General features: G+C 33.4%; 3 protein-coding genes across 8 annotated transcripts; 2 read left to right on the forward strand and 1 right to left on the reverse strand.

The window, feature by feature from the left end:
- Positions 1–1,174: 1,174 nt before the first annotated feature.
- On the reverse strand, positions 1,175–6,414 carry Rab6 (RAS oncogene family member Rab6). 4 transcript variants are annotated; one of them, XM_089594288.1, is made up of 7 exons: positions 5,651–6,414; positions 5,318–5,562; positions 4,845–4,903; positions 4,575–4,734; positions 4,291–4,496; positions 4,161–4,227; positions 1,175–2,201 (listed from the first exon to the last, which is right to left on the reverse strand). In XM_089594288.1, exons 2-7 carry the CDS (start codon positions 5,385–5,387, stop codon positions 2,128–2,130), a joined length of 636 nt encoding a protein of 211 aa, XP_089450414.1. In that variant the 5' UTR covers positions 5,388–5,562; positions 5,651–6,414; the 3' UTR covers positions 1,175–2,127. The 4 variants fall into 4 exon arrangements, with proteins under 4 accessions (XP_089450414.1, XP_089450413.1, XP_089450412.1 ...); XM_089594287.1 differs by having other exon boundaries at positions 5,318–5,571; XM_089594286.1 differs by having other exon boundaries at positions 5,318–6,414.
- On the forward strand, positions 3,093–10,713 carry LOC106643024 (centromere protein I). Of its 2 annotated transcripts, none has more exons than XM_089594285.1 (2): positions 3,093–3,122; positions 8,584–10,713. In XM_089594285.1, exons 1-2 carry the CDS (start codon positions 3,093–3,095, stop codon positions 10,513–10,515), a joined length of 1,962 nt encoding a protein of 653 aa, XP_089450411.1. In that variant the 3' UTR covers positions 10,516–10,713. The 2 variants fall into 2 exon arrangements, with proteins under 2 accessions (XP_089450411.1, XP_014213463.2); XM_014357977.3 differs by lacking the exon at positions 3,093–3,122 and adding an exon at positions 8,394–8,437 and having other exon boundaries at positions 8,520–10,713.
- A 1,235-nt stretch (positions 10,714–11,948) lies between these two features.
- On the forward strand, positions 11,949–13,493 carry LOC106643020 (ATP synthase subunit s, mitochondrial). 2 transcript variants are annotated; one of them, XM_089594573.1, is made up of 5 exons: positions 11,949–12,114; positions 12,617–12,740; positions 12,822–13,033; positions 13,104–13,266; positions 13,328–13,493. In XM_089594573.1, exons 2-5 carry the CDS (start codon positions 12,619–12,621, stop codon positions 13,434–13,436), a joined length of 606 nt encoding a protein of 201 aa, XP_089450699.1. In that variant the 5' UTR covers positions 11,949–12,114; positions 12,617–12,618; the 3' UTR covers positions 13,437–13,493. The 2 variants fall into 2 exon arrangements, with proteins under 2 accessions (XP_089450699.1, XP_014213460.2); XM_014357974.3 differs by lacking the exon at positions 11,949–12,114 and having other exon boundaries at positions 12,393–12,740.
- Positions 13,494–13,969: the final 476 nt, after the last annotated feature.

Here is a 13,969-nt window from a genome sequence, read left to right on the forward strand (position 1 = left end):
TTTTTTTTTTTTGAACGCAAACCGATGTATACATATTGGATGGATTTGTACATAATACAGTCTTTGAAATAATCATCTATACAAATTATGGAACCGATAGAGAAAAGTTTTTATTTTTAGGGATTGTACATACAATTATTTATTGTTTGGTGTGCAAAGATAAATTGAAATTAGTTCGTATGTTATGAAAAATTTTGTATGAAACGTAAAACAATTCGTATGATTGTATTTGTAGTTTTAAACAGAAGTAATAATATTCGAATAAAATAAAATACCTCCAATACTATTTCAACTTTTTTTATAAAACCTTTATTTTGTAGAAAAAAAAAAAATTATTTCACAAACGATTTAATGTTTTATTTATTTTTTTTTTTTTCCTATAATTTCACCATGATTGAATTATTATATACTTTTAATTTCTGCAATGTTTTGACTTATTGTTGTATATTTTTTTTTAATTTTCACATATTAGAAAGTAATCAAGGAGTCGTATAAAATTAATATTATATCATACGGTTTGGAACAACTCAAATAGCTTGAAAATCCCTAGTTATGTTAGGTAATATTAGTTTCTCGATTTAATTTACAAGAACATTTAAAAAAAAAGCTTGCATGAGATTAATTTCACTAAAAAAAAATTCATCTAAAAACGACAATTTTCTTTTTCGTTCCGAAAACATTCTGGCCATTTTTTATTGAGCCTATAAAAAATATTAACTGTAATATGAAATATCAACTATAAGAATATACCTTTATTGGCGACTTAACGACTTTCAGTAGCATCAATAAAAAATAAAACGTTAAATTGACTCCAGACGGAGAAGTTTCGCGAACTTTTTGTATATAATTATGCTGTATATACTTTTAAAATAATATCGTTATAAATAACATGAAAATTTTATCCTTTGATCCTATAATTAAAAAATGTCTTCAACTTGCTTGTGTCTGTAAAACCATTCTCCTAATTTCCAGGAAAATGTGAAACAGTACAAACAATAAAAAAAAATAAAAAAAACTACAAGAACCGAATATTTCGTGCAATCGAGACTTTCAATAGTACTCAACTACAAAAAAAAAAATTTTTTCAAGATTCAGAGCCTAATGAAGTTGTTTTTAGAGGTTTGGGTAAAAGGATTACAAAAAATAAATATCTTTTTTTTTTTTGTTATTAATGTGGCATACAAAATTCTTTATTAGGCTATTTTTATAATTTACAAAAACTACCAAGTCTTAATTGTAAGTTAACTTACAAATTTAAGTTTATAAAAACGGAAAATGAATGTTTACTGTTTTAAGAATAATGTATGACGACTTTGACAAATTACTACTAGCGAATGATAACTTTTGCAAACATAATTTACTTAACATGTAATTTTCAAATTCGATTTTTTCAGATAATGATAATTATCTAGTAGCTGAAATTTTTCTAAGTGTGATGAATGTTCGAAGATTTGTCAATAATTTGAGGAAAAACTCAATAAACTTTGACGATACTGTGGTAAAATACTTTGATTGCTTGAGGAGAGTATGAGGTTTTTGATTTTACTAAAAAGTCTTTTTAGTTGAAAAATCATTCGAACATTCGTGTATAATAGTTTTCTACGTGTATACTCACGCGAAAAAGGTTGAAAAACCCAATCGGCGGTCTATAATCATATAAAAATCATCAATTCACCATCAGTCAATGGACACAAGACATCAGAGTTAAACTAACTTTCTCCTGAGATTCACACAACGAAAGTCTTTCGCAGCCTTAAAAGAGCAAGAAAACAATACCGAGAGATGTAGAGATAAGGACATGCATGAAATCGACTCCAACTAAGTATCTACAGTTGTACTGCTTGGATACTCGCGTTTTGCTTCCACATTTCTTTGGATCTTCCTTGGAGATACTGATGTTCCTTTTCACTTTTTTTTTCTTTTCCTCTTCCTCTCTACACTTGGACTCTCCTTGACGAAAAAAATAAATAAATAAATAAACATGTAAGTATGCAGGACAATGGGATGAGGCTCGTTGCGACTTAGTTTCTTCTCTTCACTTCTGCTGTTGACACAGCTGTATACCCTCTCACGCGCGCGCGGAATGGATCACAGCCAACACGTGAACATCACATGAAAATCAGCATCCTAGCAAATACAGCCACCCTCGCCGTCGGACTCGCCTCCGTTTTGCATTTGTGACTGGTTCTGCAGGTCGACAGCTTTTTTTCAATGTTCATGTTAAGGGACAATTTTGCAGGCAAATTTTTTTACGTTAACTAATTTTTCTGTTGTATCATTCCGTCACTGATTATGATTTTTGAAATACTTTATTTGCGTAACTAAAACTTTTGCAAAACAAAAAAATAATTTAAAAGTATATTTCAGGTATTTTACGCACACTGTTAAGGTGTACGTATGTATGTACACATCATTTCGTATAAATGTAAATTTTCTCAACATTAGAATACCAAAAAAAAACTGCAAAAAAAAACAGAATTTGAATAAATTTTCTTAATAAAATAGGACATACGTTTAATAAGAATGAGACTTTTCTGCTCTTAAGTCAAACCATTTTTAATTATTGTTATTAAAGTTACACTGTTGTCATAAAAATATTTATTGCATAACTATGTAAGTATTGAATCAGTCAACAGAAGCATAAATTGTTAACAACAATAGAGTTTCATCTTCGGAATGGACGAATATTATTACACTATCAATGAAGAAAAATTTGTTGCACGTGCATCAAATGATTTGTTTCATAAGACTTAACAATTAAGTACGTGCAACGTTTGAAACAATTTGATAAAAACAGGACGGACTTTTTTTTTTCATCAGAGCAAAGTACATTTTCATGCATGAATTTACATTTTCGAAAAAATACAAAAAGTACGGCTCTTCAAGTCAACAAATTCCGAACACAATTTCTTCAAGTAAGTAAACATTTAATCGTTACAGCTAAGCTAGGTACTACAGCATTAATAACTTATAGACAGATATCATACCAATAACTATTACTCTTAAATAATTCGTTGAATAAAATAATTTCTTTAGTACTTCCGAATAATTTTCTTCTTAACTACATTGATCATTAAAAAAAAAATTTTTCTATGCAAAGGAATATTTTAACAAATGCATGTATTAAAAAATTCAATTGACTAATTGTGCATAAACAGAGTTGAGTGCGACACAATACAACATGCCAGCAGATTTTAAAAGTTATATTTTTACACACGTATCCACACACGTGTTTGTATATTTGTGTGTAAATTAGAAGATTGCAGATAATACTCATTTATATAAAATAAAAATAATTATTATATTTAAATATTAAAATTAAATAAATCAAAAAGCTAAAAAAATTTTAGTTTTTCCCAATTTAAAAATATTGCATACAAATATAATCACAATGCACATCCGTACTTTCAATTATACACATCGTTGTAGCAGATTTTATTTTTAGCATATCTTTGACATACTAAAAATTTAAATAAGCTATAATAATAATTAAATAGTCGATTGAAAAATAACTGGGATGACTTGTGACATTAAATCACTTCAAAATTATAAGTGATCACATCTAATGATAAATGCACCTTTTTTTTAATTTATTGCTACAAATGTACCGCATTCTCGTGAGACTTAGTTTTTAAAAATCATCTTCAATATAATTTACTCAATCAATCAATGACCGATTCAACTTACATTTGGAAAAACGTTCGACTGAAAGATATCAAAACTAATGGTGTATTTGATTGATCGATCATTGATTGTTTGAATATTTTGGCAATTAGTGCATTCAACCCTTGAATTTTTATGATAACACAGTTATTTTTTAGTCTGTTAATTAAATAATTTGTATGTTGAACGACTCGCGCATTCAAACGCAAACAGCCAATGTCGGTCTAACATGCACAACTGCTTTCTGAGGAACTGAGTTCGATCGGTGTATCCTTTAATACTACTTCTTGCACTACGATAAAAAAAACAACACATTGAGGTGTTACAAAAATCATTAAGGAAAATATAAATAAACATAAGGAAAGACAAATTATGATAATAGAATTGGGTAAAAAAATTTGGAAGAGCAAAATTGATGAACCAAGGGAAGCAAACGCAATTGAAAAATTTCATGCAACACTTTGAAATAGTATTGTTCTCAAACGGAAAAAGGATACTGTCTTCTGGTGGCTTGTTCTCGGTAGAATCCATACCTGGCAGAGCAGCTGCTACTCTTCTGAATAGCTGTAGATTTTTAAAATAAATGTTAATACAAATTTTCAGAACATCAATCAATGTACAGAATACCTGTTTGACATTATATCCGGCCTTAGCACTGGTTTCAATAAACATAACATTCAATTCCTTAGCCTTCCTTTCTCCTTCTTCGGTAGATACCTGGCGCTTATCACTGAGATCTGTTTTATTACCAACAAGCATGATGATTACATCGCTTCCTCTTTCTGTCCTGACATCATCGATCCATTTTGATGTTTGATGAAATGAGTTTGCATCTATAAAATATGTTGAAAAATTTAATTTTTTGAATGAAATTTATTTTCAAGTGTAATATTTTTGGCATGATGACTTACTGGTAATGTCGTAGACAACAACAGCAACAGTCGAGTCTCTGATGTAGCTTGGAATCAGTGAGCGAAAGCGCTCCTGTCCAGCTGTATCCCACAGTTGCAGTCTCACAGTTCTATCTTCTAAGTACATGGTTTTACTTAAAAAATCTATACCTATTGTAGCCTGAAAAACGTTAAAATTTATTAGTAATCCATCATACAACGTTGAAAACTACTGTAATTCACATATAGATCTAATATACTATAAATAAAAAAATGTGACCAAATACTTGCCTGGTAGGTGTTGTCAAAACTGTCATACATGAACCGCGTGATGAGTGATGTCTTGCCAACTGAAACATTAAAAAAAAAGCAAGTAGACATACTTACTTGGGGGTTGACCAAAGTAAAAATAACAAAAATCGTGTAAAACATTAGATTGATGCCTAAGTAGAGAGATAAGTACGGAAAACGAGAAATAATATTCTACTTCAAAAGAGCACACAACAGGAAGTACAGTTCAGCATCGATTACTCTATGTCAATAAAATTTTTCTTTCGTCTGCATGCTTGGATCTGATATGAAGGCTCGGCAGCTGTTGCAGCTCACGACGTGGGTACTTAAGTATATTAATTAAATTAAACCAACAACAGAAACATAAGCAGCAGAGAGAGAGAGAGAGTAAGACTCTGTTTTATTTTAAATATGCACACATGGTACAGAAAGAACGGGTGTTATGGAGAGAAAATCGCGTCAATGTAACTTACCGCTCTGTTCACCCAGAAAGACGAGTTTGAACTTCCTGAGCGGGTTGCCGAAGTCGCCCGACGACGACATGGTTCACGCTTCTGCAGAGTCTAGATGAAACAGTCTGGGCTCTGGGTACAATAGTGAGTACACGCTCACCAAGTAGTAGTACAAAACCACGACGTACCGACCGACGACGTTCTATTCTTCCAGAAGAGGGTGATGTACTCGTAGCACAGGTATACCTACTGCTCGATAATTGTACCTGTGGATACTATGTAATAATACAGCATGCAGATGAGCAGCAGCCGGCGTCTTTCGAAGCCACTCCTCTCTCTCTTAGAAGATCTCACCCTCTCTTTCTCTCATGTGCTATACGATGTGTCAAATCCAATGCTATCCAGCAGCCAGTGATGTATTATCCATCCGGAGTCGATCCCAGGATGACTCGTACTATAACGAATTGCTCGAGTACTAACGCACTTCTGCCAGATAATTCTTGTACACGACGACCACGTCGACGACCACGTAGTCATGCACGTACCCACGCAATCTATCTGCTATACTCGTGCATGTATGATGTTGGATATTAGTATAGGTGTGTATTTGTGACAAATTAAATATACGCTTAGCTGGCAGCTGGCACACTGATACACACACTACACACTCTGAAGCAACCAATTCAATTAAAATTCAACTCTTAAGTAATGTTTGCTTATTAATTCCTGTGGCTGGAGTTGACGATCTGGCACTAATTTAAAAATTGTTGTAGTATACCTGTAGATACAGGCAGTATACTGGCAGTGTTAGTACTGTTATTATACGCTGGCAGTCAGCGTAGTTAGTATAGTATGTACTCTTATTATGTACTAAGTACTATAATAACAGCCAGTATGACATATTTGAGTATTACTAAACTAACACCATGACGTCATCGACATCCGATGCGGAATAATCCGACTAATCCGAGATTGAACAGAGTACTGGTACTTAATGTATTTAAGTATGTCCCGAGCCCCGAGTATCCATCCGACACTTCAGCACTTCAGGTAAGAAGGAACGGAAACGGACCGGTTTAACGGCACTTTGGATATATTCCGCAATCGCCGCCAGCCAGTAATACATACGTATGACGTGACAACATTGCGTAGTTGAGGGCGCTACTGTCGATGTACTGATGGTGATACACACTGATACCTATTATACTAATGTCAGTCAGTGATGTATTCCGCAATCTCTGCACCAGTAGAAAAGCAGATGACATCACGGTCTCCTTGCTCTTTTTCGTGACTTTTTCTGATCGTAAACAAAGTACTTAGGGTGCCTGTACATGGGCGTCTTGCAGTCTGGAGACTGCCAGCCAAAGCTTCGGCGGGCGATTCAATTCAAATTGATAGAGATCAATATTTTTTTTTTCTTGCATTCCGTACAACAGACACCTTGGTTTCAATGAAACTAGACTCTGAAGTCGTATTTTGATTTTAGAAACTGGTTTTAGTAAAAAGTTTTAAAAAATTTGGAGTCAGTATAACAAACGACTAGTCGGTAAACAGGGAAATTGCAGTAACAGGCTGCCAGCAAAAACTAGTCATTTGTTATACTTACTCGAAATTTTTTACCAAAACCAGTTTCTAAAATCAAAATACGACTTCAGAGTCTAGTTTCATTGAAAACAAGGTGTCTGTTGTACGGAATGCAAGAAAAAAAAAAATATTGATCTCTATCAATTTGAATTGAATCGCCCGCCGAAGCTTTGGCTGGCAGTCTCCAGACTGCAAGACGCCCATGTACAGGCACCCTAAGACGATAGAATTGTGATATTTTCCGACGTACAGGTGCTGGTGCAGAGATTGCGGAACACATTATCAATAAATCGACAGTAGCTCCCCCCAGCCACGCAACCTGCACAACGCAACGCTGTCACGTCGTAAGTTCATATCTAACTGGCTGACAGCAATTGTGGAATACACCGTGTTATACCATTCCGTTGTCTCTGTGTTGTACCATTCTGCCGTTTCTACTTTATTGGGTCACATGGGGTTACAACATTCCGTTGTTCCTGTTTTGTTGGGTCATGGGGTTATACCATTCCGACGTTCCTGTGTTATTGGGTTGTACCATTCTGCCGTTCCTCTTTTCTTGGGTCATGTGGGGTTATACCATTCCGCTGTTCCTCTTTTATTGGGTCACGCGGGGTCATACCATTCCAGTTCCTGTGTTATACTATTCCGTTTACACATTTCGCAATCGCCGCCAGCCAGTACGTTACGTACATACGTAAGATATAACAACGTTGCGTGGTTGGAGGCGCTACTGTCGATTTATACCGATGAAATCTGATGTTTTGCAATCTGACTATAGTTAAAAAGCAGACAACGTCGGTCTACTTGCTCTTTTTAGTGACAGTTTTCGACGTTCTGTCGTCTGCTTTGTTTTAATCATAATCAACGTATATCAGAAAGTCATGAAAAAGAGCAAGGAGACCTTATAGAACATTTACTATAGGTACCTGTAAAAAGGAGACTGACGTTGTCTGCTTTTTTATTGGTGAGATTGTGGCGATACATCACGATATCACGGACATCATCAGTAAATTGACAGTAGCGCTCCCATTTACGCAACTTTGTCACAACGTTGTCACGTCGTAACTGGCTGGTGATGATTTCGGAATACGTCCTATATGGTAATTATTACCATATAGCGCCTTCTTCGACACTTTGAAGGGTTTAAATTGAACAAGGCATCCTTAGAGAATGTTATTTTTTTTTTTCAAGAATAAGGACTCCGAGGCGAGGGCGTCCTATATCTTGTTACCTTTATTAAGGACAGGCTGTAGTGTATCAGAACGCTGGGGGTTTTTTGACACTCTCTCTCTCTCAATAGGTTTGTTTAGTCAGCAGAAAGTTGATCTGTTTCAGCGTGGTTGGTCTTAAACAAACCTACAGTGGTGGCTGGTGGTTGGTGGATCCACAACTCAGGGTCAGGATTGCTTCATGTAATCGCGGCTTTAGCCTGCGCTTTTGAATTAACTGTCAGTGGAGGTCTTCCCGCAATTTTTAGATATTTTTTTTTTTTTTAAGCAACTGTCATGAAACTCTGATGACAATAAACACATTGAAAGAATTTTTCTTTTAATGTTTGTGAGTGATAAATTGTATCTCTAGTTTAGCTTTATTATTCTTATTCTTATGACTTTTAATTTCATTTTTTCTTTTTTATTAGGTTAAGTGAAGTTTCAAACAGTGTTTTTTCAATTATGGATAAAACAAACCAAACCGAAGATCACAAAATATTTTTAAGAAAACTCAGACAAAAAGGCAAAGCACTGACTGATTTTCGTGTGTCTGTTAATAAGTTACAAGATGTGGCTTCTTCAAAAGGATTGGATGAAGATACTCTCAAATTGCTGTTGGATGTGTTGAAACGTGCAGACTTGAGCGTACAAAATTGTGTCATTTTGATTAAGTGTATGATACCAAGAGAAAAATTGAGTGATATTTTAGCCAGACAAATCATAACATGGTTCTTAACGCTTTCTGTCTCCGTGACAGCTCTAAATACATTACTGCAATGGTTCATTGGTTGTTTGGAATACCAGTTGATCAACAAAAATTCCTTGTATATATTTTATGATCCATTCTTTTTCATCATGATTAAAGAAGTAAAATTACAGTCTCGGTTAGCTCAATTAATTTATTTATTAACAAAACCAGAAGATGTTACTAGAAGACAAGTATCTAGATTGTTAAAAATCAAGGAAATTAATGGAAGGCCGCAAAAGCATTTAATAGCATTGTTACTCTTATTTAAATCATACAAACCAGAGTTTGTACCAGAAGAAGTCCCAGCTATCAATGTACAAAGTATATGGGCAGCAATACCGGAAATTTTAAGACTTGGCTTTGAAGATGCAAGGGATCGCACAACTTTGCAGCAAAGTCATACAACGAATGAATTCAATTGTAAGTGGACGATATTTCCTATTGGCCGGACAAAGAAAAATCAGGAGCCTCTTATTCCATCCATTGGATATTTCAATATTGGCTCTAGCATATTCAATGAAAAAACAGAAAGGTCAATTTTTGATGTGTCTAGTTACATCCAACTCGGGCAGTATCATTTTGACATAAAATTGCCATCCAAAGCAACATCATTGTTGTCAAACTCGATTGGCTATCACCTTTTAACCTACGCAGATGCTGGATATCAACAAAGGTTTATGTATAATTTGTACTACACATTGTGGAAATCATTTATATATGAAAATGGTGGTCACTCTAATGAAGAAATGAATAGAATCTTAGACATGACCATAGAGTTTTCAAAATATATGCAGCACGGTATTTCAATAGTCAATTATTTTATAAATGAATATTTATCCTGTTACATGGATGAACATCACGTCAAGTTGTTGCCCTTAATGCAGTGGAGTACAGTTTCAACAACAGAATTACAAGATTATGTGTTAAAGCATATGAAATTGATGTTCCACTGTTCATCCTTGAGCGACAAAATTAAAATAATGAAGACAGTTAAACTACTATTGGTGAATTTGTTTGTTGCAAATAACGATGTTTTCAAAGACAAATATTTTCCTTTTTTAGGACAAAGTTTTGATGGTAAGCTGATAGAAAATATGCAAATCATTTGTAAATTTTCCAAAGAATTAATCATGTCTGCTATCAATATTCACCATTACGATTTGAGTTTGCTTTCCGAAGCACTATCCTTTTATGAACAAATTCACTTACTAGAAGTTTATAATGGTATGAATATTACTTTGGCCCCCTCAGCTGTCATATATGGCTGTTTTGTAACTAAAAGCTGTGCCTTATTATCAAGAGTATGCTCTCTGCTACTGCAATATAGAAAATGTTTTAAAGAAAACAAAAATCGTGCCTCTGCGAGAAATATTAAATCGCTCATTATATATGCGGAAGATCTTGTAAGTGCCTTGTGGTATGACAAATGTTTCAGCGACAGATCTGCAAATAATCGATACTTTTTGAAACTTTTGTCCGATGATGCGATAGACAGTTGTCAACTGACTGACATCGATAGCTTGTTAAATATAAAACATCATTATGCTGTTCTTCCATATGTGTATACATTAAATACCAGTGGGTTGCTCATTAAATCCAAAAAAGATGCAAACAGTGTGGCAGCTCAATACTACGGTCACATAAGTCAATTCATAACTGCTCTTTTAGGAAACTAGAATTAAATGAATGTTGTAATATAAATCAGATTTCTATAGAAAGTGTTGCTATGAAACTGAATCTCAGATCATTGATTCACGATTTGATTAGAAAGAACATTAAATTAAATTACATCTGTGAAATAAATATAAATAAGAATAATTAATTTTTCAATGTGTTTCAAATAAAATACTAGTGTATTTTAAATGTAAATCAAAAAATTTGTAAATACGAAAATTGTATAAAATAATTAAGATATTTTTTTATTTATTAATAAAATAAAGTTTTCACTTTTTTACTGAATTACAGCAGAGTTGTTTTATTTCTCAGAAAACATTAAATGGTTCAAATATTAATTTAATTTCATACACCACATATAAATACTTACGGCTTTTCATACTTAACACTTTTACCAAATCTTTCAACTTTTAACTCTTTTTTTTAACGATCAGCTGATTCTTATATGAGCCACATCTGTCATATTCGGGACCTACAAAATAATTTCAACTTATTTCAAAAAAATTATACTTAGTAGCTACTACACGTCCACCAGTAGGTACTAAATAGTTCTATGTCAACCAGAAGTACCTCATTCTTGGACACTTTGGGAAATCTTGACCCTTAGCATCTTTACATCAAGTAAATCCACCTATACTACCTAACAATGACACTACCAGTAACAACAAACTGTACTTAGCTCATCCTGTTCAGCTAAAAACCAAATGATACGCAAGCAGATGGGTCTGCATCTGCAGGTAAACTTTCTCACCCAGCGCTGCCTTTTGACACAAGACCTGATCTTGATCTCCATGCCGACATTTAGCATACCCTTCAAAGTATTTTTACCAGCTATATGAGTAAATGATTACATCAAATTTAGTATATATATGTGTAATATATATATATATATATATATATATATATATCAATGCCATGAAGCAGACAGAGCACTAGAGCAGACTCAGCAGACTGCACATAGTGCACAGTGCACCACTTCACGTGCATTCGCATATACATATACATGTATGAAATTTGTATTTCTATTTGAACTCTTCAAATCGAGCATGTGCTTTTTTTACAAATTCCTAATGATAAGTATTATATAATATAAGATAATATATTATAAGATACGAAAGCAGAGAGTAAAAGTGCATGAATGTTTTATGTTTGTTAGAGAATTTTTTTAAACTTTCCCACCCAAGGCTTGACGCCCTCTATAGTGGTCTTTTCACACCAGCGATGATGTCAACAGCTGAACAAGCGCAGTGCATGAGTACTTGAGTACTAGTAGCTACAATACGGATTATTCCTATTAATTGATTGATTAATTAATTAAGGTTGTGCATATAGAAATTTTGATTGTGCAATTAAGTTTGGACAATGTGCAGTTTATTAAAACTGTGTGCAGTTGCAAATATGCCTTTGTTGCCGATCAGATATCACTATCCAACTGCGTCCTGCAAATCGCAAATATTTTTTTATTTTTTATGCAAAATTGAGGCATGTGCAAATCCAATCATTTGCATAAACAAAATGTGCAGATAAAACCACGTCGCCTAGTATTTTTTTTATTGCATAAGTCGATAATTTGCGGGCCAGCTTCCAGGTGTTCTAAAAAGGTATAGGTGTACAAGCGATACGCATATCGCTCAAATAGGTGATTCGTTCACCTTACAATCCAGGGACGGTCGGGGACGGTGTGAGCGAGTCGGAGACGAAAGTACTCCGATCGTCCCTGATCGTCCCTGACCGTACGCGATGCGCAGTTGTACACGTTAGGTTAGATTAATGCAAAAAGTAAACAAACTTGTTTGTATTTGCACTTCTTTATTTACAAACTATTGTTTACATACAGCATTAATCTAACCTAACGTGTACAACTGCGCATCGCGGACGATCGGAGAAGAGCACTTGTTCACTTTCGTCTCCGACTCGCTCACACCGTCCCCGACCGTCCCTGGATTGTAAGGTGAACGAATCTATAAAGACTTAGCGCTTGTCCGCGCAATCCAAATACGGATAATACAGTGTTAACTCTTATTATTTTAATGTGTAAAAATTGTTAAGGAGTTCACGAAACGTAAATGATTGTTAACAATAAACTAATATTTTTACATTAAGTAATGATGCTTACATCAAAAATATTGAGAAACTTCCCATTCACTAAGAATATTGAATTTCATCATCCATCAAATGTTGTTGGTTCAAGGAATTTTTATAAATGGTTACTAATCATGTTCAATGGGTGAGAAAATATTAAAAAATGCCTCTGTACAAGTTTGACCTTGATTCTTATCAGTTTCAAGTTATTTTTGTTATTTTTTAGAGTTAATAAAAAAAGAGTTGATGAGGTAGGACCTGATCGTGCTTGTGCTGAATGGCTGCTAAAAAATGGAGCTAGTATCAAGTGGCTAGGTTGTGCTGATTACCTAAGGGATTATAATTCGTTGCCAAAAGAAGATGTGAATGAGAAGCTATGTATTGAAGCAGTTGATGCTACCGATTCAGCAATTCATCACATTGGATTCCAGCACTTCAGTTAGTAATATTATTATTTTCTCACTCTAGTTTGATTGCTTTGCATATTGTTGTTAAAGTATAATTCAAGGAGGTTGCAAACATGTTGAAAAAATAAAGCTGGTGAGGTGTTCCTACATTGAAAATGAGGCTTTGTCACTTTTATCCATCATCAAAGATTCACTGATACATTTAGAAGTGGTGGAATGTAAAAATATAACTGATGAGGCACTAGCTGACTTGAAAAATCTGACGTATGTATTAATTAATAAACCAAAAAATAATTGTAAAGTGATACTATTTTCTTACTTACAGATACTTGAAAACTCTAAAACTAGGTGGTATGCCTTATGTTAAAGACAAATCTCGGATCATACAAGAATTGACTGCTGCCTTACCAAATTGTAAAATAATTTATATGTAAATGCTTTTGCAACAATATTCTTTATATTTAAATTTTTTTGTTTTTTTGTTTTTTTTTAGTAAATAGCAATCATAATTTTGTTCATCTCTGTTTATTACTTTACTAATAAAATTTTTACTCTCAATAAATCACATAAAACTAAGTAGTAAGAAAAAGCAGGACATCTAAAAAATGGCTTTTTAAAATTATATAAAGTTTTCAACTCAATCATTTGAACATGGCAAATTAAAGTGCCATCTCAATAAGCAAAAAGCAAAAACTTGCCCAAGAACGACATAGTTAGTTCATATTGTTAATAATTAGCAAATAATAATTTAATTGATCATGTTGAAGATGAAAATAAAATTTTTCCTATATGTTTCTCATACAATTATTGTCTAAGTTTCCTAATAGAATTTAAATAATAAATTTGAAAAAAAAAAAAAAAAAAAAAAAAAAAAAGAAGAATAATAAAATTATATTTTAATGTACTCAGTGTTTTCAATCATATTTTTCCTGGGAGGCATTCTTCATTATTTTTGCTTTTACTAGTT

Source organism: Copidosoma floridanum, unplaced genomic scaffold (assembly GCF_036245765.1).
Source record: "Copidosoma floridanum isolate Cflo_tuat_1 unplaced genomic scaffold, Cflo_Japanese_pri ptg000021l, whole genome shotgun sequence".
Taxonomy (NCBI): Eukaryota; Metazoa; Arthropoda; class Insecta; order Hymenoptera; family Encyrtidae; genus Copidosoma; species Copidosoma floridanum.